Raw genomic sequence first — 22,891 nt, 5'->3', positions numbered from 1 at the left:
GGTTGGCAATCAAACTCACCAAATATCCCAGCCTCAACTTAAGGAAAGTCGCACAAAAAGCAAATTCAACCATTTTACATGGGAGGGAGTGGAAATTGAAAACGACACATACAATATGGCAGCAATGTTTCTCAGATATTGGGTCCAATATGCACAAAACTTACGGTAGCAAACTTAACATGATCCAAACCACAAAGGATTAAAACTTGAAAGTTAGTATAAAAGGAACGAAGCATAAAAAACTTATCTACAACAGTGCTTAAAACTGACTTGGAAAGTTTGGACTTCCTAATATATAAGAGGTGCAAAATCACAACAGCATATCTTTGATAGATTTATATCAAGTGCAAAATGAACAAACAAAACAAACCATAGAATAAACATTTCAACAAAGAAAATTCATAGTTAAAATATGTCCATGTCAAATACCATTCAACAAAAGAAGGCATAGGCAAACTGGAAAATAAATAAGGCAAAGATGCTTACCTACTGAAAGCAAAGAAATAGTTCAAACGCCAAATAAAGGTCGGACGTGAACCGGAACAGGCTTCACTCGACAGAAAATGGCGCCTGAACAGGACCTCGGACCATGACCTTCGACGACCTCGAAGCTCGCCGGTATACTCGAACTAAGCTAGTGACCAACGAACAGAGCACAAGCTGTTGTTGCGCTTTGGCTTTATTTCAGAGAAGAAGAGAAAGCTTAGGAGCGTTCATTGAGTTCTGCGGCTGAAGGGTTCTTTTTGTATCTGTGTTTGTGCATTCAGAGTGAAGAAGAAGATGAAGAACGGAGGGTCGTTTGGTTTTGGGTTAAGGAGCAGCCATGGAAGTTGAGGTCTCTTTTCAAAGCATGAAGAAGAAGCAGGACGGGTGATTTTTGGTGTTCTATGGCGCTGCTTTAGATCTCGTGAAGAGAAAGCTCGCTGGGGGATCCTGATGAAGCAAACGACCAAGGGGGAGGACAGGGTCCTTGTATTTTCGGTCTTCTGCGGCGCCCGGATTTGCTTCCTCTCCTAGCTCATTGTGGGCATTACCTATAATATAGGTCTAGGTTTTAGGTGTATTTTTTGTGTATTTGCCAATTAGTTCTTAGGTCTTTTTGTGTTATGTCCTTAAGGCCTTTTTATTTATTTTTTGTCCCAAAGAAGAGTCTAGAAGGGTCCCTAGGCTTAATGGACTAATCCGTATTGGGCCAAGAATTGGGCTCTAAAACTCTTAAAATTATAATCCAACACCTTAATTGACTCTTTTTAAAATAAGATAAAAATACTACACAATGCCAAAACTAATCCTAATTAATTAAATCAAACATGAAATTATTTTTGTGATTTCGAAATTATATATAGATAAAAACAAGGTACTATTTTTTGTATTTTTTAAAGAAATTATAAAAAATATATAAACTAAAATATTTTTGTAATTTTCCATTTTTATGGCGAAAATAAAGTAAAGACGTAAAAAAAAATAGTTGAAATAGCTATATTAGGCCTAAATTAAATATTTACATGCTAAAATATAAAAATTTTTGGGGAGGGTCAAAAATCACGTGTCTACAGCTGCCCCTCTTTGACTGAAAATACGAAGTATTTTCAGACAAAGAATGACTAGACAAGTTTTTTGACCTGACCCTTATTTGGATAGACTAAAACTAAGAGAAAAGGGGAATGTGACCGAGCCCTGGTATCTGAGCTGCCTACATATCCTTGGCTATAAAGGAATCAGGCCACGTGTAGTTCAGAGGTGAGTGAGATGATGGAGTATGCCGAGGTGAAGAGCCGGTCGAGGTGCCGTTCCGTCGAGGTTCCGGTCCGCGGTCCTGTTATTACATAAAAATCAAAAAATGAAAAAGACTAACTAATCCTGACAACTATGAGTTACAAGATTCCTATCTATAAGTCTTCTGAAGCTTGATCTTGAGTCTTGAATGGTTCTTCATGCAGACTTTAGATTTGAACATTGGCGCTTGTTAGCTGCAGGTTCTAGCTCGTTCTTCTTTAGCTTTTTGGATCAAAACCGCACACACCATGCTTGTGATTTCAGCCATGTCTTGAGCATTTCACATCTTTCATCAACTTATGCATTTGGATTCACTTCTTGCCTTTTTTTTATTGTGACTAACTTCTGTTGATCACCTCGGACTATTGACTCGCATTCTTGCCGCTAGCTTCTTTTGTTGCTGACCTGAATTGCATTCTGAAGTGAATTTCTTATTCTCCAGGTAGGCGCCTGATTGCTAACATTCGAACTGTCTTCCTTTGAACCTTGCTGCTTTCCCTTGAAATCTGTGCTATCTTCCGTTGAAACTTGAATTGCTTTTCCTTCGTTCTCCAGATGGGCTCCTGATTACTGTCTTCCTTTGAACATTGCTGCTTTCCCTTTAGTTCTCCATGTGGGCGCCTGATCTCCAACACTTGAACTGTATTCCTTTCCTCTAAAACTTGAATTGTTTTCCAGGTGGGCGCCTGACTGCTGAACTCGACCCGTTTCCCTTTGAAACTGCTTTCCCTTGAAACTTGAACTGTCTTCCCTTGTTCTCCAGGTGGGCGCCTGATTGCTAACCTTGCACTGTTTTCCTTCCCTCTGAAACTTGAATTGTTTTCCCTTTGTTTTCCAAGTTGGTGCTTGATTTCTGAACCTGAACCGTCTTCCTTTGAACATTGCTTTCCCTTGAAACTTGAACTGTCTTCCCTTGTTCTCCAGGTGGGCGCCTGATTGCCGAAACTTTCTGTGTTCCCTTGTTTTCCATGTGGGTTCCTACAATCAAAACAAACAAAACATACGAAATTTTCTGCCCCAGTTTGCACTAGGAAGATTTGTGAGTTGTTAGCAAAATTGTAAACCACTTATACTACAGATGCAATGACGAGAGTAAACTAAAGACTAGACTAGGATGTGCGTCTCCTACGAGTAAAACCAAAAACTTTGACTAGCAAATGCATTTGCTAAAACCTGAATGAACCAAACTAGGAAGTGCGTCTCCTAGGGGTGAATTTAAATTACCAAGGCTAGGAAGTGTGTCTCCTAAAGGTAAAAACTTCAGTGACTAAAACTAGGAAGTGCGTCTCCTATGAATGAACTCTTAATTTAGGAAGTGCGTCTCCTAAAAGAATAACATGAAAGACCTTGATTAGGAAGTGCGTCTCCTACAGGTAAAACTTCAATGAACCAGACTAGGAAGTGCGTCTCCTAAGGCCGAACTTAAATGACTCGAACTAGGAAGTGCGTCTCCTATGAATGAACTATCAATTTAGGAAGTGCGTCTCCTACAGGTGTAAATCGACTTAGGAAGTGCGTCTCCCATGGGTGAAACTTCAATGATTCAAACTAGGAAGTGCGTCTCCTATGAATGAACTCTCAATTTAGGAAGTGCATCTCCTATGGGCGAAACTTCAATGACTCAAACTAGGAAGTGCGTCTCCTATGAATGAACTATCAATTTAGGAAGTGCGTCTCCTACAGGTGTAAATCGACTTAGGAAGTGCGTCTCCTATGGGTGAAACTTCAATGATTCAAACTAGGAAGTGCGTCTCCTATGAATGAACTCTCAATTTAGGAAGTGCGTCTCCTATGAATGAACTCTCAATTTAGGAAGTGTGTCTCCTATGGGTGAAATTTCAATGACTCAAACTAGGAAGTGCGTCTCCTATGAATGAACTCTCAATTTAGGAAGTGCGTCTCCAGTTGGTGAAACTTCAATGACTCAAACTAGGAAGTGCGTCTCCTATGAATGAACTCTCAATTTAGGAAGTGCGTCTCCTATAAGTGAAACTTCAATTTAGGAAGTGTGTCTCCTGAAACAAAATATAACTTGAAAGGACCTAACTTGGAAGTGCGTCTCCTAGTGGTAAAATCCCAATTTAGGAAGTGCGTCTCCTATCACAAAATATGACTTGAAAAACTTAGACTAGGAAGTGCGTCTCCTAGGGGTAAAACCTCAGTGACTCAAACTCATATGATCTAAACTAGGAAGTGCTTCTCCTAGGGGTAAAATCTTAATTTAGGAAGTGCGTCTCCTACCACAAATTATAACTTGAAAAACTTAGACTAGGAAGTGCGTCTCCTAGGGGTAATTTGTGATCTTCTCAATATCCTTTGCGTAAGCAGAATTTGGGCATTACACCTGAACATTTCAAGCTTCCAAGCTTTGATATGAACATAGCTTCCGTCCCTGTTTTAGACAAACAAAACTTGTGAGTTTAAACATGGTGGTTGGTTTGTGGCCTTGACTTTGCGGCGATTGCTCCTTCACTTGCCATGATAACTTTGATTTCACCTTGAAAGACGTTGCTTGCTTATTGACTAACCAATTTCTCTGTCACCCTTATCACAGAAAATACCTCTTTTCCGTTCAGACCTAATACCCTCTATCTGTTGCATTGCTCATGAACTGACATTTACCAAACCTTTGCATTTCACATGAATTCCAAAGCACGTCAATTGCCACCCACTCAGTGCGTATGCTGTTCTTTCTTGACTTAAACCACTGGCCTTGGCCTTGAGGTCTAATGCTCCTTCACTTGCCATGATAACTTTGATTTCCGCTTGGAAGACCTTGCTTTTCATTGGTTAACCACTTTCTCTATCAACCTCATCACAGAGAATACCCTTGATCCGTGCACCCAACATCCTCTATCTGTTGCATTGTTCATGAATTGATATATACCAAACCTTTGTATTTTACATGAATCCCCAAGGCATGTTGATTGTTACCAACTCAGTGTCGCGTTATTCTTTCCTGACTTATGCCACTTTGATGTGCTAGCCAGATCCCGTTTTGTGCAATTGGAAAGCTGGTGGCCAATTTTGAAATCATTTCTCACTTGTTCTGACCAAACAGACTCAGGAAGAGGAAGTAAACAAGACAAAAGGAACAGAGTAAAGGACAATGGAAAGAGATGATTCCTAACAAGAAAACTACAAAGTAGAAACCTATCAGATATGGATACCAATTCTAATGACCATGACATGCACCTGTGGCCTATTCCGCCAAGCAAGCCCGATGTTCAACTCTTGTTATACCCCCCAAACCATGAAACTGGGCTTCAATGCTCCGATCATCTAATCTGATTCACGATCCTTATTCGGCTTGTAGTGCCCGAAGGGTTTTCACCATCAAGCCTCTCTCATTTTGTTCTTTCTCTCAACTCACCATCGCCTTATGGTGCCTGTGAATGTTTTCACCAATAAGACTCTCTCATTTAAATTTTCCTTGTTCAAAACGGAGTATTGCCCCTGATAGGAATCACCTCTACTTGCTTGACTTGGCATCTCTCGAAGACTGGTCGAAAGGTCTTTCTTTGGACCTTAATGTGGGCTTTTGGATAGAGTTAGAAAGAAAGGGTATCACGAAGGCTCAAAACAACTTGAATGGGTTCAAACTTACAACTTTTGGAATCAGATCTTTTACATAACCACAACTTCTGCCCCAGTTTCTTCGCTTGGGGGCTTTTGGATTTTATTTTGATGGGACCGAACCGTGAGGCTGCCTACTTATCCTTAAAAGGAATCAGGTCGAACGTAGTTCTTAACATAGGAATTGCTTTGTTTTTCTTGTGCTTTTCTCTTCTTCTTTTTTTCTTTTTTCTTTTCGTTTCTTTTCTTTACTTTTTTCCCATTTTTCTTTCTCTTTTTCTCTTCTTTTTTTCTTTCTGTTCTGTATCTGTATTTCTAAACTCTGCTTCTGGTTCTAAAAGAGGAATATGAAAGAAAATAAATAAGGCTCAAAGGGGTAACAAAGGATAAAGTGTTTAGATAGCAGAATAAAATGCCTTCGTCATTCCAATCTTCAAAGCATGCTAAATACAAACAACACAATTAAACAAACCAAAGAAATCATACGTAATATCTTCTGATTGCACCGGAATTGATAGCCATATCCTCACATTTGCCTTCTACATTTGTTAAATACAAGGCACCGTTGGACAACACTCTCGTTACCACGAACGATCCCTGCCAATTTGGGGCAAACTTGCCTTTAGCTTCAACCCGATGCGACATGATGCATTTCAATAGGGTTTCTTTATGTTCTATCTGCCCCAGTTTCACACAATTCGGGCTTGAAGTGATCTCGAAATCCCTTTACTTATTTCCCTCAAATGTCCCTATCATCTTCAAAATGTTTCATTGCTTCATGATTAAACTAACTTTAAGACCAGGCTTGGAATTATGCGTGCATGTCATGTCACTAGAGCCAGCAATAAAGGAACTATAAAAAGTAAAAAGAACTAAACAAAAAAAAAAAGACTAGAAATAACAGAAAACAGAAAATTACATTAGATAGATGGAGAAAGAGTTTGAACAACAAAACAAGTAAAATAAACTGGGGTTACAACCCTGGAACAAACCTAGAAAACACTAAACGAGTTACTACGATAAAACAAACTAGGCAAAATAGAAGGATAGAAGGGTTTGAATCACAGGACAATATCCGGATTACAACCCTGAAAATAACCCAGACAACAGAAATGACAACAAAATAAACCACCAAGAATCCTCTCCAGCTAACCAAGAGATGGACCGTCTTTCCAATTACCAAACACGACATCTTAGACACTAGGTTCCGCATCAATATTGCCAAGACCATTAACAACTTCAATATCATTAACTTCAGTCAGCAAGTTCCCAAGAGGATTCGCATGCTCCCTGTCACTGTCATTTATCACAATTACCCCTTCTTGAATCATTCTTTCTATTTCCCTTTTCAAAGAACGACAATCTTCAATGCTATGCCCTTGGACATTAGAGTGGTACATGCATCCTACAGTAGGATCAAAGCCTTTTGCATATGGGTCTGGAGTATAGCCGAGGAGCAGCTCAATCAGGCCAGAATGCTTTAACTTTTCAAACAAAGCTTGTGTAGGACTCCCCAATTGGCGTGAAACTATTTCTTTGCCTTTGTTCCCTTCCTTGCCCCTATTTTCTAGGGTTGGGTGCTCAAAAATGTTGTGAAGGCAAGAATGCATTATGCGGTGCTGGCGCTCGCCATAGGGAGTGACTGGTGGTTGGACATATGACCGGATATTGTTCGGAGGATAATACTGAGGTGGATTATGTGGAGCACGGGGATAGGTTTGGGGTTGGAGTTGAGGCTGGGTATATTGGTGAGGCGGACCCTTTGGTCCATGTCGTGACTCTGAAACAACCATGGCAACATCATCGTGTTCCTTCTGACCCAGCAAGCTTCCTGTGTCGTTCTGAATTGCTTGTGTTATTGCTTTTAAAGCAGAATAGCTCATGATCTTGCTCGACTTCAACCCATCTTCTACCATTTCTCCCATTTTTACCACATCATTAAAAGGCCTGCCCACAGCCGTGATCAAATGCCCAAAGTAAGTTGGTTCTTCAGCTTGAAGAAAGTAGTCGACCATCTCTTTTTCTTCCATCAGAGGATTGACTCTGGCAGCTTTCTCTCTCCATCTGAGCCCGTATTCCCTAAAGCTTTCATTAGGCTTCTTTTCCATTTTGGCGAGGGACCTGCAATCCGGGACGATTTCTATATTATACTGAAAGTGCCTGGAAAAGGCCTAAGCCATATCATCCCACGTGTACCACCTACTAGCATCTTGGCAGGTGTACCACTCCAGAGCTTCCCCACTCGGACTTTGACTAAAATATGCCATCAATAATTTGACTTTCCCACCGGCGCCTCTCATCTTACTGCAGTAACCTCTCAAATGGGCCACGGGATCTCCTTGCCCGTCATACAAATCAAACTTTGGCATCTTAAACCCAGCAGGCAGTTGGACGTCAGGAAACAAACACAAGTCTTTGTAGGACACTCTCATCTGGCTCCCTATCCCTTGCATGTTTCTTAAAGACTGCTCTAAGATTTTCACCTTCCTGGATATCTCATCTTGCTCCACTGTCTTAGCAGGCTTTTCAGTTTCACCAGGAGACTCAAAATGTGGAGCGTGAGAGTATGGATTCGAGACTTTTAAAGTTGGTTCTGGAGCATAGTGTTGGGCATCAGGGACTTTGAACACAACCTCGTTAGAGGATCGAGGAAAAGTAGCTGAAGGAGGAGCTACAAGAGCATGAGTGGCCAAAGGAGTGGGATACGAGGTGGTTTTGGCGGGTAGAGTGTGAAAAGGTTGTGGGGTGATATCAGCAGCAGTGGGAATCTGGATTTGGGATAGTTGTGAGATAGTTGCAGGGTTTTCAATGTAGTTAGTGGGGAATGAAGGTGGAGGATGCCCCCTGATCCAAGACTGATACATTTCTGCCATCTGCTGCTTCACCCTATGGACCTCCTCTTTCAATTCAGACTCCGACTCCACAAACTCCCTTGACAGGTCAACAATTCTTGTGCCCAAGTGTTTGCTAGCCATGGCTACCTTGCCCTTTGACCTTGTGTTGTATGGACGAGTTAGCTTAAGAACCACAAACCAACCACCCTTCTTCTATAATGAGGAGAACAAAGAGGAAACAAATGAAGTCATCATGTTAGCGTTAGGGCATTTAAAAACTAAAAATATCACATTTAATGCAGTGCGCCTAGCCACAGTTATCGGTTCTAAAATGACTTCGAGGGTACGAAGGTCAGTTGGCATCATCCCAATTTGTTCATTTCAATCTTCTCTTTTCTTAGCTTTTCTAGCACTTTCTTGATCATTTTCCTTCCTCTTTTTTTTCTAATTATCGCTCTTTTCTTTCCTCTCGTTTCTCATGTCCCACGACTTCACCTCTTTTTTTTCTTTCTTTTTTTTGTTGTTTTTTTTTTGATTTTTTTCTCTTTTTTTTTATTTTAATAAAGAAAAAATTTAAAAAAATAATTCGATCGAACCCTATGTAGGTTGCCTACGTATCATGACCCCGCATGAATCAGATCTTTGCGTAGTTCTGGAAGATCAGGAATAAAGGAAACAAACTGACGTTCTCTTTTTTTTTTACCTTAATGACTACTCTGATGAGAAAAGAGAAATAAAAGAAGCAAAACCCCATTTTCTGAATTTTCTAGACTTAATGTTCTATAACCTATTCTAAACTCAAGCTTAACGAGCAAATATTTTTGTTCTTTTTTTTTCTTCTTTTGAAACAAAGACTCTATGGAAAATTATTAAGGAAAAATCCTACAAGAGAAAAATATTTCTTGATTCCTTTTTTTTTTTTTCTGAAATGAAGTCCAAAGAATAAACCAAAGAAAAATATTTCGAATTTTCATTTGATATCCCTGAAGAAAGACTTCGAAACGAGAAATGAACAAAATAAAAAATATTTTTTTTGGATTTCGGTTTTTGATTACCTAAGAAAGAAACTTTAAAGATAAAGATAAAGTATGTTTTTTCTCTTCTGTGCACAATGTCCTAAAGTTCTTGGGAAAATAAAAGAATATTTTTTCCATTTTCATTAATTTCACAAAGAAGAACCTCAAAAGAAAATCTTTTGGATTTTTGAGATTAATACCTTAAAGAAAACTTTTAAAAAAGGTACTAAAAGGAAAATTCTCTTTTTTTTTGAATTTTTGGTCCTAATATAGTAAAGAAAATATAAAAACAATTTATTTTAAGTTCTAGGTATTAATTGCCTAAAGGAAAAACCACAAAAGATGTTTTGAACTTATAGAGTTAGTATTCTAAAGAAAACATCTAACAGAAATATAAAAACGCCAAATCTTTTTTTTTTTTTGGGATCTTTGATTTATTACACATCTTTTTTTTCAAATACAAAATACGAAATAATAACAAGACTCGACAAACTTAACTAGACTATGACAGACTCTAGCATCAACTAAATGACTGAAATGAACAATAGACTCAAAAAAACAAAAACAAAAAACAAAACTCCTCAGGCAGCTCCTGAATGCAGTGATCCTGGGGTATCTGTCATGCTCAAACTCCGGTAAGTGGATCCACACCTGTATGACAAAACTGAAACCAACACTATGTGAGACAATAACATTCCCTACTAGACACATGCAAGACATGGTTGAGGCTATTTTTGCAAAATGACTTATTTGGCCAAAAGGTGGCTAGAAGTGTAAAATTTGGCTAAGACCTCGCAAAGCCAAGGACCTAAGATTTAATAGGAAGACCGGACCCTATGTGGGTTGCCTACGTATCACGCCCCGAAAGACGAGAATCAGGTATGCGTAGTTCGGGCGGATTGGATACGGGCGAGAATAAAAAAAATAACTAATATAGAGAAAACATATTTTTTGTCTTTTCCTTGAAAATATGAAACATGCAAACTCTTTTTGGATTTTCTTTTTTCCTTTTTTTTTGATTTTTGGTTTTCGAAAAATGATGAAAAAGTGCAATTTTTTTTTGAATTTTCAAGCTCTTTTTTTTTTCCTTAACAAAAAAATGTGACAGAAAACATAATTGGCCCCACTCGCTTTATCTTCACACTTCACCCTCTTTTTTTTTTTTATTTTTCTTTTTTCTCTTTCTTTTTTTTTCATTTGCCCTCAATCATTATTGGTCCGCCAAATGACCCTTTTACCCTTGAAGGAATGCAACATGTAGCACATAGGATGCATCAAGATGGTCTGTTATTTTGGGTACACTTGTCCTAGACGGACCCAACCCCGGTGTTGAGTCCCCTAAGTCAAATGCACGTGATGCAAACAAACGTTCCTACTAGGGATTCGGCATGAGGCTGTGTTTTTCTAGGTTCAAATCCTGAGGTTTTGTTCTAGACTTGGGGTACCCGAACGGACAACTGGGGCCGAAGAGGGGGCGACGTACCGGGAGCACTGAAGTCTGCCCAGCCTTGTCGCTTGCCCAACCTCGTTCTATTTGGTGTAACTTCTATAGAAAAGTGGGCCACGCGAACGTGTGCACCATTTTCAGAAGACTCAAATGGGTGGCGTAAGAAGACAGTTATATACAATTCAAACAATATTAAAGCGGTAAACAGATAGCAATTAGCACAAAGGTTCACAAAATACAGTAATATGAACAATAAATAAAGCCAAGTAAAAATCATAAAACAAGCTCGAATTCTTGAACCCTGAACCAAAGATTCTGGGTTGGCCTCCCCAGCAGAGTCGCCAGAGCTGTCACACCTCTTTTTTTCCTACACCTCGGGAAGGGATATAAAGGAGTTATTTCCAATTTGAAGTGATAATCGAAACGGGATTCACTTAATTAAAAATCAGAGTCGCCACTTGGGATAATTTATGGTGTCCCAAGTCACCGGTTTAAATCCCGAATCGAGGAAGGATTTGACTCTGTTATACAGTCTGCGAACACAGAAATTCGGGTAAGGAATTCTGTTAACCCGGGAGAAGGTGTTAGGAACTCCCGAGTTCCGTGGTTCTAGCACGGTCGCTTTGATCCTACCTGGCTTATTAAAATTGTCTAATTACTCATTTTTAGTACCTATATGCATCCACCCTTTAACCGCTTTTAATTAAGAAAATTATCTTGAAACGGGTTACGCGTACGTATACCCATTTGTTTGGCGCGTCAAAAATCATGTCACGCGAACGTGTCCCAATTAATAACGCTATATTATTATTAAAAAAAGTTTGGCCGAAGTTGCGCGAACGCATACTCCGGTTTTGTTTTTAGGAATCGTAATCATGTCATGCAAACTTGTCCACAACCACGATAGTATATTAAGCGTGCCTAAAGAAATCATTTCATTTGGCGCGTCAAGAATCATGTCACGCGTACGTGTCCATAATTGGTGCTCAAATTTGGTGTTAATAATATCAACGTATAGATATGCTACAGTGCAGCGCACAATATGGTCTACCATCTTAGCTTAATGAATGAATACTACATCCAGATCTTATACAACTCAACAAAGAAAGTGTAAAAGGTTGGCAATCAAACTCACCAAATATCCCAGCCTCAACTTAAGGAAAGTCGCGCAAAAAGCAAATTCAACCATTTTAAAGTGGGAGGGAAAGGAAACAGAAAATGACACATACGATTTGGCAGCAATGTTTCTCAGATATTGGGTCCAATATGCACAAAACTTACGGTAGCAAACTTAACATGATCCAAACCACAAAGGATTAAAACTTGAAAGTTAGTATAAAAGGAACGAAGCATAAAAAACTTATCTACAACAGTGCTTAAAACTGACTCGGAAAGTTTGGACTTCCTAATATATAAGAGGTGCAAAATCACAACAGCATATCTTTGATAGATTTATATCAAGACCAAAATGAACAAACAAAACTAACCATAGAATAAACATTTCAACAAAGAAAATTCATTGTTAAAATTGTTTTGGTAAACATTTGACCATACGACAGCCATGGAGCCGGCCCCGTCCTAACCAACTTATAACGAATGGTCAATGCAACTGACTCAAAACTCATGATAGCTGTTCTTAAGGCGGACAAGGGGGTCACGGCCCTTTCGCGACAGGAGAACGTCTCCTCGACTAAATTACGACGGCCCGTGACCAGATCACAGAGCTGGAAGCTATAAATACCAAGAAAGAGAACCTTCAAGGGGGGACTTCTTCTTCGACTGGGTCAGAAACCAGAAAAATGGAAGTATATGCTCCATGAACGGGGCGATGAACAAGATAAATGTAAGATCCTGAACCTCTCTAAGGAGAGGCAGGTCAAGCTAATATGATGAATAAAACCCCGTCTATATTATTCTCCAATGGATGATTCATACATCTCAAATTTGTCTTATGATTCAGTGATTAATTATGATTGGCTATGATTTACCCCTTCATCTTTTTGATTGATTTGCATAAAAAGAGTTAATATCTTTTGAGTTAAACAAAAATATGTCCATGTCAAATACCATTCAACAAAAGAAGGCATAGGCAAACTGGAAAATAAATAAGGCAAAGATGCTTACCTACTGAAAGCAAAGAAACAGTTCAAACGCCAAATAAAGGTTGGACGTGAACCGGAACAGGCTTCACTCGACAGAAAATGGCGCCTGAACAGGACCTCGGACCATGACCTTCGACGACCTCGAAGCTCGCCGGAATACTCGAACTAAGCTAGTGACCAACGAACAGAGCACAAGCTGTTGTTGCGCTTTGGCTTTATTTCAGAGAAGAAGAGAAAGCTTAGGAGCGTTCATTGAGTTCTGCAGCTGAAGGGTTCTTTTCGTATTCGTGTTTGTGCATTCAGAGTGAAGAAGAAGATGAAGAATGGAGGGTCGTTTGGTTTTGGGTTAAGGAGCAGCCATGGAAGTTGAGGTCTCTTTTCAAAGCATGAAGAAGAAGCAGGACGGGCGGTCGATTTTTGGTGTTCGATGGCGCTGCTTTAGATCTCGTGAAGAGAAAGCTCGCTGGGGGGATCCTGATGAAGCAGGCGACCAAGGGGGAGGACAGGGTCCTTGTATTTTTGGTCTTCTGCGGCGCCCAGATTTGCTTCCTCTCCTAGCTCATTGTGGGCATTACCTATAATATAGGTCTAGGTTTTAGGTATATTTTTTGTGTATTTGCCAATTAGTCCCTAGGTCTTTTTGTGTTAAGTCCTTAAGGTTTTTTATTTATTTTTTGTCCCAAAGAAGAGTCTAGAAGGGTCCCTAGGCTTAATGGACTAATCCGAATTGGGCCAAGAATTGGGCTCTAAAACTCTTAAAATTATAATCCAACACCTTTATTGACTCTTTTTAAAATAAGATAAAAATACTACACAATGCCAAAGCTAATCCTAATTAATTAAACCAAACATGAAATTATTTGTGTTTTCGAAATTATATAGAGATAAAAACAAGGTACTATTTTTTGTATTTTATAAAAAAATTATAAAAAATATATAATCTAAAATATTTTTGTAATTTTCCATTTTTATGGCGAAAATAAAGTAAAGAAGTAAAAAAAATAGTTGAAATAGCTTTCTCCTCCTCTTGTGCGTTTTTGTTAAGCAAGTTCTTCAGAGGGAGAAACAGAGAAGAATTCTCTACGATAATGTTGGTTTTTCAGGATCTTCTCTCCGGTGATGAGCTCCTTTCGGATTCATTTCCCTACACTGAACTTGAGAATGGAGTGCTTTGGGAAGTACAAGGGAAGTGGGTTGTTCAGGGAGCTGTTGATGTGAACATCGGGGCGAATCCATCTGCTGAAGGTGCAGATGAAGACGAAGGTGTTGACGATCAAGCCATCAAGGTTGTCGATATTGTTGACACTTTCAGGCTTCAGGATCAACCTTCTTTTGACAAGAAGCAGTTTGTTGCCTACCTGAAGAAATATATCAAGAACCTAACACCCAAGTTAGGCGCAGAGCAGGAAGAAGTTTTTAAGAACAACATTCAAGGAGCAACCAAGTACCTTTTGTCAAAGCTCAGTGACCTTCAATTCTTTGTTGGTGAAAGCATGGCTGATGATACTGGAATGGTGTTTGCCTACTACAAGGATGGCGCCACTGATCCTACCTTTTTGTACCTCGCACATGGACTCAAGGAGGTCAAGTGTTAAAAAGAGTAGGAGCTTGACCGGTTATGTATTCCTAGTTTTGATGCATTTTTTACCATTAAATCAGTTGTCTAAAGTTAAAATTTGTACTGCAAACTTATATAGCAGCTTCGATATTTGTGTGCTTTATATGGATTGATTGAAGAATCAACACATATACCTAAAGATGGTAGCAAATTTCTTTTTGATTTGTTAAAAAAAAGGCCTAAATTAAATATTTACATGCTAAAATATAAAAAATCTTGGGGAGGGTCAAAAATCACATGTCTACAACAGTCATCGGTTCATCTGGAAAAATAATAATAACGTTGTAGAAAGAAAAGTGTGGAAGATAATAATGAATAGTAAATAGCAATGCATTGATTAAAACTGAGAACATCCAAAACAAGTACGACTGATGAATCGAGCATTTATTTGAAACAAGTAAGTCTTTAAAAATAAAATTACTGAAAATCTTAGATGCCTAGCATGGCTATAGAAATAAAAATAAGTTTTTTGCCAACTCAGCGGGCTCGGGATGGTGTGACAGTCCAGTTCCTGAGAACAGCTCCCTTCCCCACAGTCTGAATGGTGAGGCCTTCATCCTCCTCCTCCTCAATTATTGCACTGCAGTCCATATCCTCATCCTCCAGGAACAGATTCCTCAGCCCAGCTAATGCTTCTTCTTCTGCAGTTCCCCATATTATATCAGCTTGGTGAAAAGTCTGACCCAGATATGGCACTGGTTGCTCGAGAGGGTAATAAGGTCCACCCCATGGAGGCGACCAATCATCATAATATTGCCATGTATATTGGTATCCGAGCCCGAAAGTAGTACCGTGGCATTTCATCTGTATTGGTTTGGTGATTCCTTGGAGGTTCTTCCCAAGCTCTTTGTCGGGTTCATACCCAGACCATGCTAGTATGCTCTCTATTTTGCTACTCCACCATTTGTCTTTCTCAACGGCATTGACACGTTCGATGAGATGATAGGTTTCCCCTCCTAACCTTCTTCTATTCCCGATAACCGGGATAGTTTGATTGGTGTAAATGGGGTTACACCCGTCCCCGTGAATGATCACCTCCTAATGGTTCCATTCGAACTTCACGACCTGGTGTAGTGTGGAAGACACAGCCCCAGCGGCATGTATCCATGGTCGGCCCAACAGAAGATTGTATGAAGCTGATATGTCTAGCACCTAGAATTAACGTCGAACCAAATTGGCCCCATCGGTAGACAAAGATTAATCTCCCCAATCGTGGCCTTTTGAGACCCATCGAAGGCTTTCACGTTCATGTTTCTTGCCCTTATTTCATGGAAACTTTTACCCAATCTTGTCAGAGTATCCAACGGACAAATGTTGAGGCTTGAACCTCCATCGATACTCTGGCAATGAATTTGTCTTCAAATTGTACCGTGATATGCAATGCTCGATTATGATTCAACCCTTCCGGCGGTAGTTCATCCTCGTGGAAGATGATCTTATGACTTTCCAGAACCTGCCCTATCATGTTGGCCATTTCTCCGCAGGTGATATTATTGGGCACGTAAGCTTCGCTCAACACCTTCATCAAAGCATTCTTGTATGCCTCCGAATTTTGCAACAGTGACAGGATGGATATCTGAGCTGGGGTTTTGTTCAAATGATCAATGACAGAGTACACCCTTGCTTGTACTTTCCTCCAAAGGTCATCTGGTCCCGTCTTAATGACAGGCTGCTTGGTAGTGGCATCCTTACTTGGTCCTCCCAAGTGTTCAGGTGTATAGATTCTTCCGGTCCTAGTCATTCCATGTGCAACGTCGGATTCCTCCATCTTTGTCTTTCCTTTTCGCCTAGCTTCGGCAACGTAATCCCAGGGTATTGCTTTTCAATCAAAAGGAGGTGTGGTTGATATTGTCACTGTGAAAGGTGTGGCCACTTCTACTTCAAATGGAATAGGGGTGGCCGCAGGTGGAGCTATCTCTACCTCAAATGGAACCGATGCAGCTATCTCAACCTCGACTGGCGACTGCGTCTGTACTACAATTGGGGTGAGTGTGACTGCAAGTTTATAGTCGCCTTCTCGAATAAGCACGATTGACCCTTCAGGATCCCATTCTTAATCTATCTCTATCACATGTATTCCACCACCCCTATGATCTGGAAGAGGATTGTTGTGGACGTTGGGTGTGGCTTCTTTTGCCTGTATGACCTTGTTGTCAATCAGTGTCTGAATTTTGTCTTTCAATGTTCGGCACTCGTCGATGGTGTTCCCTTTTATACTGGAGTGATATGCACAGGTTTTGTTTGGGTTGACCTATTGGGATGGGTTCTCCACTGCCACAGCGGGAATAAGAGTGATGTAACCAGCGGCTTTTAACCTTTCATACAGTCGGTCGATGGGTTCTGCAATAGCTGTGTATTGCTTAGGTGGTTTGCGGTCAAAATTGGGTCGTGGTCTTGGGTAGTTTTGACGAGTTGGAGGTGACTGGAAATGAGATTGTTGGGAGTTATAGGTGTGATAGATAGTGGCTAGTTGGGAATATCTGGGGGATGAGGGTTGATATGTAGGGGGAAATGTTTGGTATGTGGGTGGGGGTGCTTGGTATGTGGGTGGAGGTGTTTGATATGTGGGTGGAGGTGTTTGATATGTGAGTGGAGATTTTGGGCCCTGAGCCACCAATACTGCCCCAATGTCTTTCTTTTTCGATATGCCGCCTGATTGTAGTGCTTTGTTTGTGGCCTGTAGTGCCTCAAAGTTTGTTACCATCCCGCTTTTGATGCCTTATTCGATCCTTTCACCAAGTTTGATGATATCAGAGAACTTATGGTTTTCAATAACCATCAATCTTTCATAATATTGCGGATCCTGTGCTCTGACGAAGAACTTGTTCATCTGTTCCTCGTCCAAAGATGGTCTGACCTTGGCCGCTTCCGACCTTCGTCGAGTAGCATACTCGCGGAAAGTCTCGGTGGGCTTCTTCTTGAGGTTCTGAATGTAGAAACATCCAGTGCATTTTCTATGTTGAACCTGAATCGGTCCATGAAATCAGATGCCATGCTCACCTAGTTGGACCATTTCTTAGGATCCTGGCAGATGTACCAGGACAAAGCATCTCCCGTAAGACTCCTCATAAAGAGTTTCATCCGGATCTTTTCATCCTTTCCGGCCCCGACAAGCTTGTCACAATAGGTCCTCAGATGAAAACTAGGATCACCTGTACCATCAAACATCTCGAACTTGGGAGGTTTGTAATCCTCTGGCAGTTCTACATCCGGCTGTATGCATAAGTCTTCATAATTCAAACCTTCTATCCCTTTGCCTCCTTCGACACCCTAAACCCGACTTGTTAATTTCTTGAGTTCTTCAGCCATGTTCTTGAGGAGCAGGTCCTTCATAGTGGATTCTGGTGTATAGGAGGTTGGTTGAGTGGAGTGAGGTACGGTTTCCACATATATAGGATTGTTTTGGGAGTGCCTGGAATCTGGGTGTAGTGGTGATCATAGGTTGAGTTTTGAGGGTCGGGAATAGGTTGTGGTGTGTTCTGGGGAGTGTGATAAGTAGTGGTTGCTGGGTACTGGATTGGTTGATGGTGGTGTTGTGGCGGAGTTGGTATCGGCAAGGGATTGAGATTTTGAGGTGGAGTTGCATATTGATGCGGTGCAGGAGGGTTTGTGGGTGTTGGTTCAGTGTATTTTGGGGAGGTGCTGGGTTTTTGGTGTTTTATTGGTTAACATCGGGGACATTCAGGGTGAGGGATAGGTTTGCTAAGTTGCGGACCTGCTCAAGTTCTCCCTGTAGCTCTAGTATCTTTTGTTCCAACCGTAAAACCAAATCATTTGGTGCCGGATTACTCCGACCATCTGAAGTTTCTGCATTCTCCGCATTTTCCTTTCGAATACCACTTAATTCGTCCATTTTAGCCTTCCCTTTGCTTCTCGTATTACTTGGAGGAGGAGGAGGAGGAGGTGGAGGGCCTCTAAATCTGGTGTGATATGCTGATGATGCCAGTATGTACGAACCAACCTTTTTGGGGAATGGGAATAATTGAAAAGAAAGAAAGAAAAATAAAAGGTAGCCAAGTCAGTAATGGTTCTGAAAATAGTACCTGCAGCATTTAAACATGTATTGCGGAAAGATGAAATTCGCGTCCTAATTTGGGAGCCTCGTTGTGCCCGAGGTAGGCCTAGCGACAAGTTGATTTGGAGAACTTAGATGCCAATAAATGCCTCATTTAATTAATATAAAAATAGACGAATCCCAAAAATGACACTAAGATAATAGAAAAAGTAAGTCACTATTGGCATTTGGCCTTATTACATTTAGGAAAGCGAATAAATCAAGCCTACTTGGTCCTAGAAAGACCTTCCCCAGATTCGATCTTCCTGACTCCATCATAGAGGTTTCCCAGCTCACGCAGACCCAACAGTAGGTAGGCTCTAGCCAAATGTCCTCCTTCGCTTCCTTCAGTATTCTGGCAATCCTCAATCCTCTTTATGATTTTTCCCTCCAGCTCCACTAAACCTCGCTCCAGATACTCCAATCTTCTGTTGGAAGTGACAGCCATTTCCTTCCATTTGTTGAGCAACCTCATATTTGTCTTATGTATTTCCCGGTGCTCATTCTCAGAGTCATGGACCCTCTTGCGCAGTTTGTTGTATTTGACTTGAGCCTCAGCATCTTCATCTATGATCCTATTTCCTCGACCGGCTCCTGGCCTCACCATCCCCTTTGGGTTGTCCTCTAACCATGCTGGGTAGAGAGTTTCATACCCATCGTGATACCTGTCTGGCTCAATGGTGTTCTTTTCCACAACGATCTTGCAGTGCCAAATGTGCTGAGCTTGGCACTTGTAAGGGACGTCGTCGTCCTGAAAGTCTGCTCTGAAGTGACTCATCTTGGCAACCCTTGGTACAACCTGCTTCCTGCCCACTTGCCTCATAACTCGGATAGGGACATAAGGGTATATTCCCCTCAATCCAATCAGCACTACGTATGGAGCGTCCCTGGATCTGATGATGAACTCGTCTGTTGGGAACCATTCAAACATCCATTACACTTGTTCCTCGGTCAGCTTGTCGAAGAACTCTACCCACTCTTTGTCTCTTTTCGGCTGAGCAAACCTGTCCGGAATGTAAGTCATCCGCATGGGGTGATGGAAGGCAATATGGTCGTTCCAAGCCCTTCGCGGAAGTTCTTGGCGATACTGGCCCCTTTGAAGATGTTCTAATAACCATAACTGCAGCAAGAGGTTACAACCCTCGAAATGCTTGATCCTCCTTTGACAGCGCTCTAGAGCCCTGTAGATGTCGGCTATGATCATGGGGACTATAGTGTATGTCTGTCCATTGATACCTTCCATCAAAGTCTTGGCGACCATGGCCAATCTATTATGGATTCTTCCCCTTTTCATGGGAAACACTATCAGGCCCAAGAAGCACACAATGAACATGAACACTCTGCGGTGGATGTGTCCCAGAGAAGTGATAAAAAGCTCGTCATGGAAGGTACGGTAGGACTTGCTATGGCCATATCTCTCATACAGGTATTCGAAGGGTATGTAGGATTTCTTCAAGCATTCCAAGTCAGAATTTTTCTTCAGCCCCATCATCTTTAGGAACCCTTTACCAGTATGGTTTTCTGGTACCAACAACCCAGGGCTATCCCAAGTCAGTCCCGCAAGTCCCCCAATTTCTTCTAAGAGTGGTGTCATTTCCATATCCCCGAAGCGGAACACAGCCCTTTCACTGTCCTAGAAAAAAGTTGCAGCCTCGATCAGCATATTGTTTGGCTGAATGTCTAATAGAGAAGGTAAATTGCCCAAGTGCTTTCTCATGTGTTTCTTGTCACTTGAGGAAAGGTCCTCCACCAATCTAGTAGCAATGGTGGAATGTTGCTGACCATGCCGAATCTGGGGACCTCGTGCCTCATTTTCTATAAAACAAAAAGGTTAGGTCCCTTTCCCCCACTAGACTCGACTATTTTTACATTCATGATTAGCATATTGGCATTTAGTTCTCCAAATTAATGCACAGAACGTGGTTGTATCCGTTGGGATTATGGAAACCCCAGCAGACTTTGGATAAGGCTCGTCTTAAAGGATTATTATGTGGACAACATATTAATCCGACTAGGTTTGACCATGATGCATGCACAATTACAATAAGAATAAGGTTACGATGGTGTTCTAGACTCGTACCCTCAAGCATACAACTTGAGGGGGAAAGGCACAGAACCGTCGACTGCACCGCTGATCGACTAGTTTTACCGCAAATAAGCCTTTCCGAATTTAAGGGTAATAAATTGGAAGAGCACAACCACTCATAGCGTTGCTATAGGATTTGATACGCACGAGTGGAATATGATGTGGATCATGATTTATGCAACAATAAATAGCATGTTGTCAAGTATTTACACGTTAAAAAAACGGTAAATGCAGTATTTAAATAATTGAAAGACGGTTACGGAGAAAGAAAACAAAGAGATAAATCAGTTTAAGGAAATGAAGGAAATCATAATTAAGCAGTTAAATCCAAATACGGGGAGGGTGCGCGGGATAAAGCATGTTTAAGACTAATTCAAAAAAAAGTTCGTTATGGTAAGAGCCTAAAGACATCACCAGCAGAGTCGCCATGCTGTCGCGCCCCTTTTTTCCTTCGCGGGGAAGTCTGGGTTTCGACATTTATGGGGGAACAACTCGTTTCCTTTTGGGAATTGGGTGTTTGGAGAGTCACCACCTAACAGATTAAGGTGCGTTAGGGCACCTAGAGAAATTAACTCATGTAACCAGTTTGCATTACCAGAGATTAGGGTAAGGGCTCAAAATAACCTTGAGGTGAAGGTGTTAGGCACCCCTCGCGGTCCACAACGGTGGGTCCCGACCGAACTATCTGAATTAGTCAATTAACAAGTAAGAAGTCTCAGCACAGATTTGCAAATAAAGGTAGTTTACACAGTCTAAGTACATATATGATCAAGGAGGCTTAGATGGTCTAATGCACAGATATGAAAGTAAAGAGGTTTAGACAGTTTAAACACATATATGTAAAGAAAAAGAAATTTAGATAGTTAAACACATGTGAGTTGGGAAAGGGATGTCCTAAGTTGATTAGCCTATAGGATCAATCTGTGCAATGCCCGGTAATCCTCCTCAACTAGAGGGGCTTCACGTGACATTAGCGCGTAGGTCATCATATCCTTTTACTACCCATTACCCTCCCCTTAGTGGTTATAAGCGAGTTTAATTAACGAACTCTAAGTGTGCTTTACCCGTCCCTTCCTTGTGGTCTCGGAGGAGTTTAGAACCTCTAGACTTGGGTATTTCTAGACAATCTTAAGGTGTTTAAAAGGCAAAAGTCTAGGCGACAACAAATAACACATAGGACTGTCAATTAAGGAAGCAGATAAAAGGCTCATATTTACCTCTACATATACATAGGCAAATAAGAAGCACATCTCAAACAACTGATTTTTAAAGAAATTCAGAAAACCTAGGAACATGATATCTAGATGAACATTACAGAATAGAACATGCAGCGTTTGTTCTAAGGGAAGTGGCCGAATCCTAACCAGTTTGCCTACTGGTTTTATAGCCTGTTAAGCCTGGACAATTTCACACATAAATAGAATCTGATTACACAGTTATCTAACGGCCTAAGGCTTGCCTAGGCGTGGGTATGCAGTCATAATCTGGGAACCACCTAAACAATTTAAAGTTCTCTCATCCTATAGGCATGCTGATCTAAGTGATGAATATATAGCAGGTGATTTTATACTGATTCATACCAGAACATGGTACCGATGTGTCGGGCTGTTTTAGCCTACTTATTTTAGCGACATGTTTCATAGCAGATATACATGCAGTCCTAAAACAGGATCTCTAATGCACATGGAGAAGGTTATTTTATTTCAACTAGTATTAGTAACCTAATGGCAGGATTTCTAAGTGATAGCGACTTATGCAGAAACACAAGTGAAATGATGAACTATAACATGTGATATGCAGAAGCAGTAAATATGATTGTCCTAAGTCAAGATATCTAATGCACGAATTTTGCATGATTTAATGCGAGTAAGCATAGCAATCCTAAAGCATGATATTTAATGCGTCATACAAACCTAAAACATGATTTCTATAGCAACTCATCATAATGTAAAACCTAAAACATGGTTTCTACCTAATTTACCCCGCAGAATCATATAGCTACCCTCCCCTTTTTACTAGTTACCCCAATATCTATTTACAAAGGATTATTACAAACCAGGATTGCATATATTACATAACGAAAATATAAATTAGACTATCGGGAGCCTGATGCAGGCCCAAAATAAACCTGGGAGTACCAGGCCTTCATTGTAGTCTCAAATGCCAAGAACCTCATAGACAATGAATGTCCAGGTGTGTCAGAGTTCCCTAAGGATCTCAAGGATCCCGCGCAGTGCTCACACCAAGACCAATTCTCAAATGGGGATTGATTATGTGCAGTGTGGAAGGGCCAGCCCTAGTATGCCAGAGTTCAGAGAGATCTCAAGGATCCCTAAGCAGTACACATACCAGAGGGGCAGAACTTAACGAATCTAAGAGTAA

The 22,891-nt window shown here is 40.8% G+C and overlaps 1 protein-coding gene across 1 annotated transcript; it reads left to right on the top strand.

Annotated features, from left to right (window-relative positions):
- The first annotated feature begins 13,744 nt into the window (after positions 1-13,744).
- LOC109241806 (translationally-controlled tumor protein homolog) lies at positions 13,745-14,500 on the top strand. The gene has a single exon (XM_019408598.1). The coding sequence runs from the start codon at positions 13,840-13,842 to the stop codon at positions 14,344-14,346; it is 507 nt and encodes a 168-aa protein (XP_019264143.1). The 5' UTR covers positions 13,745-13,839; the 3' UTR covers positions 14,347-14,500.
- Positions 14,501-22,891: the final 8,391 nt, after the last annotated feature.

This window comes from Nicotiana attenuata, unplaced genomic scaffold (genome assembly GCF_001879085.1).
Source record: "Nicotiana attenuata strain UT unplaced genomic scaffold, NIATTr2, whole genome shotgun sequence".
In the NCBI taxonomy this organism is placed as follows: Eukaryota; Viridiplantae; Streptophyta; class Magnoliopsida; order Solanales; family Solanaceae; genus Nicotiana; species Nicotiana attenuata.
This window is presented reverse-complemented; position numbering and strand designations above follow the sequence as displayed.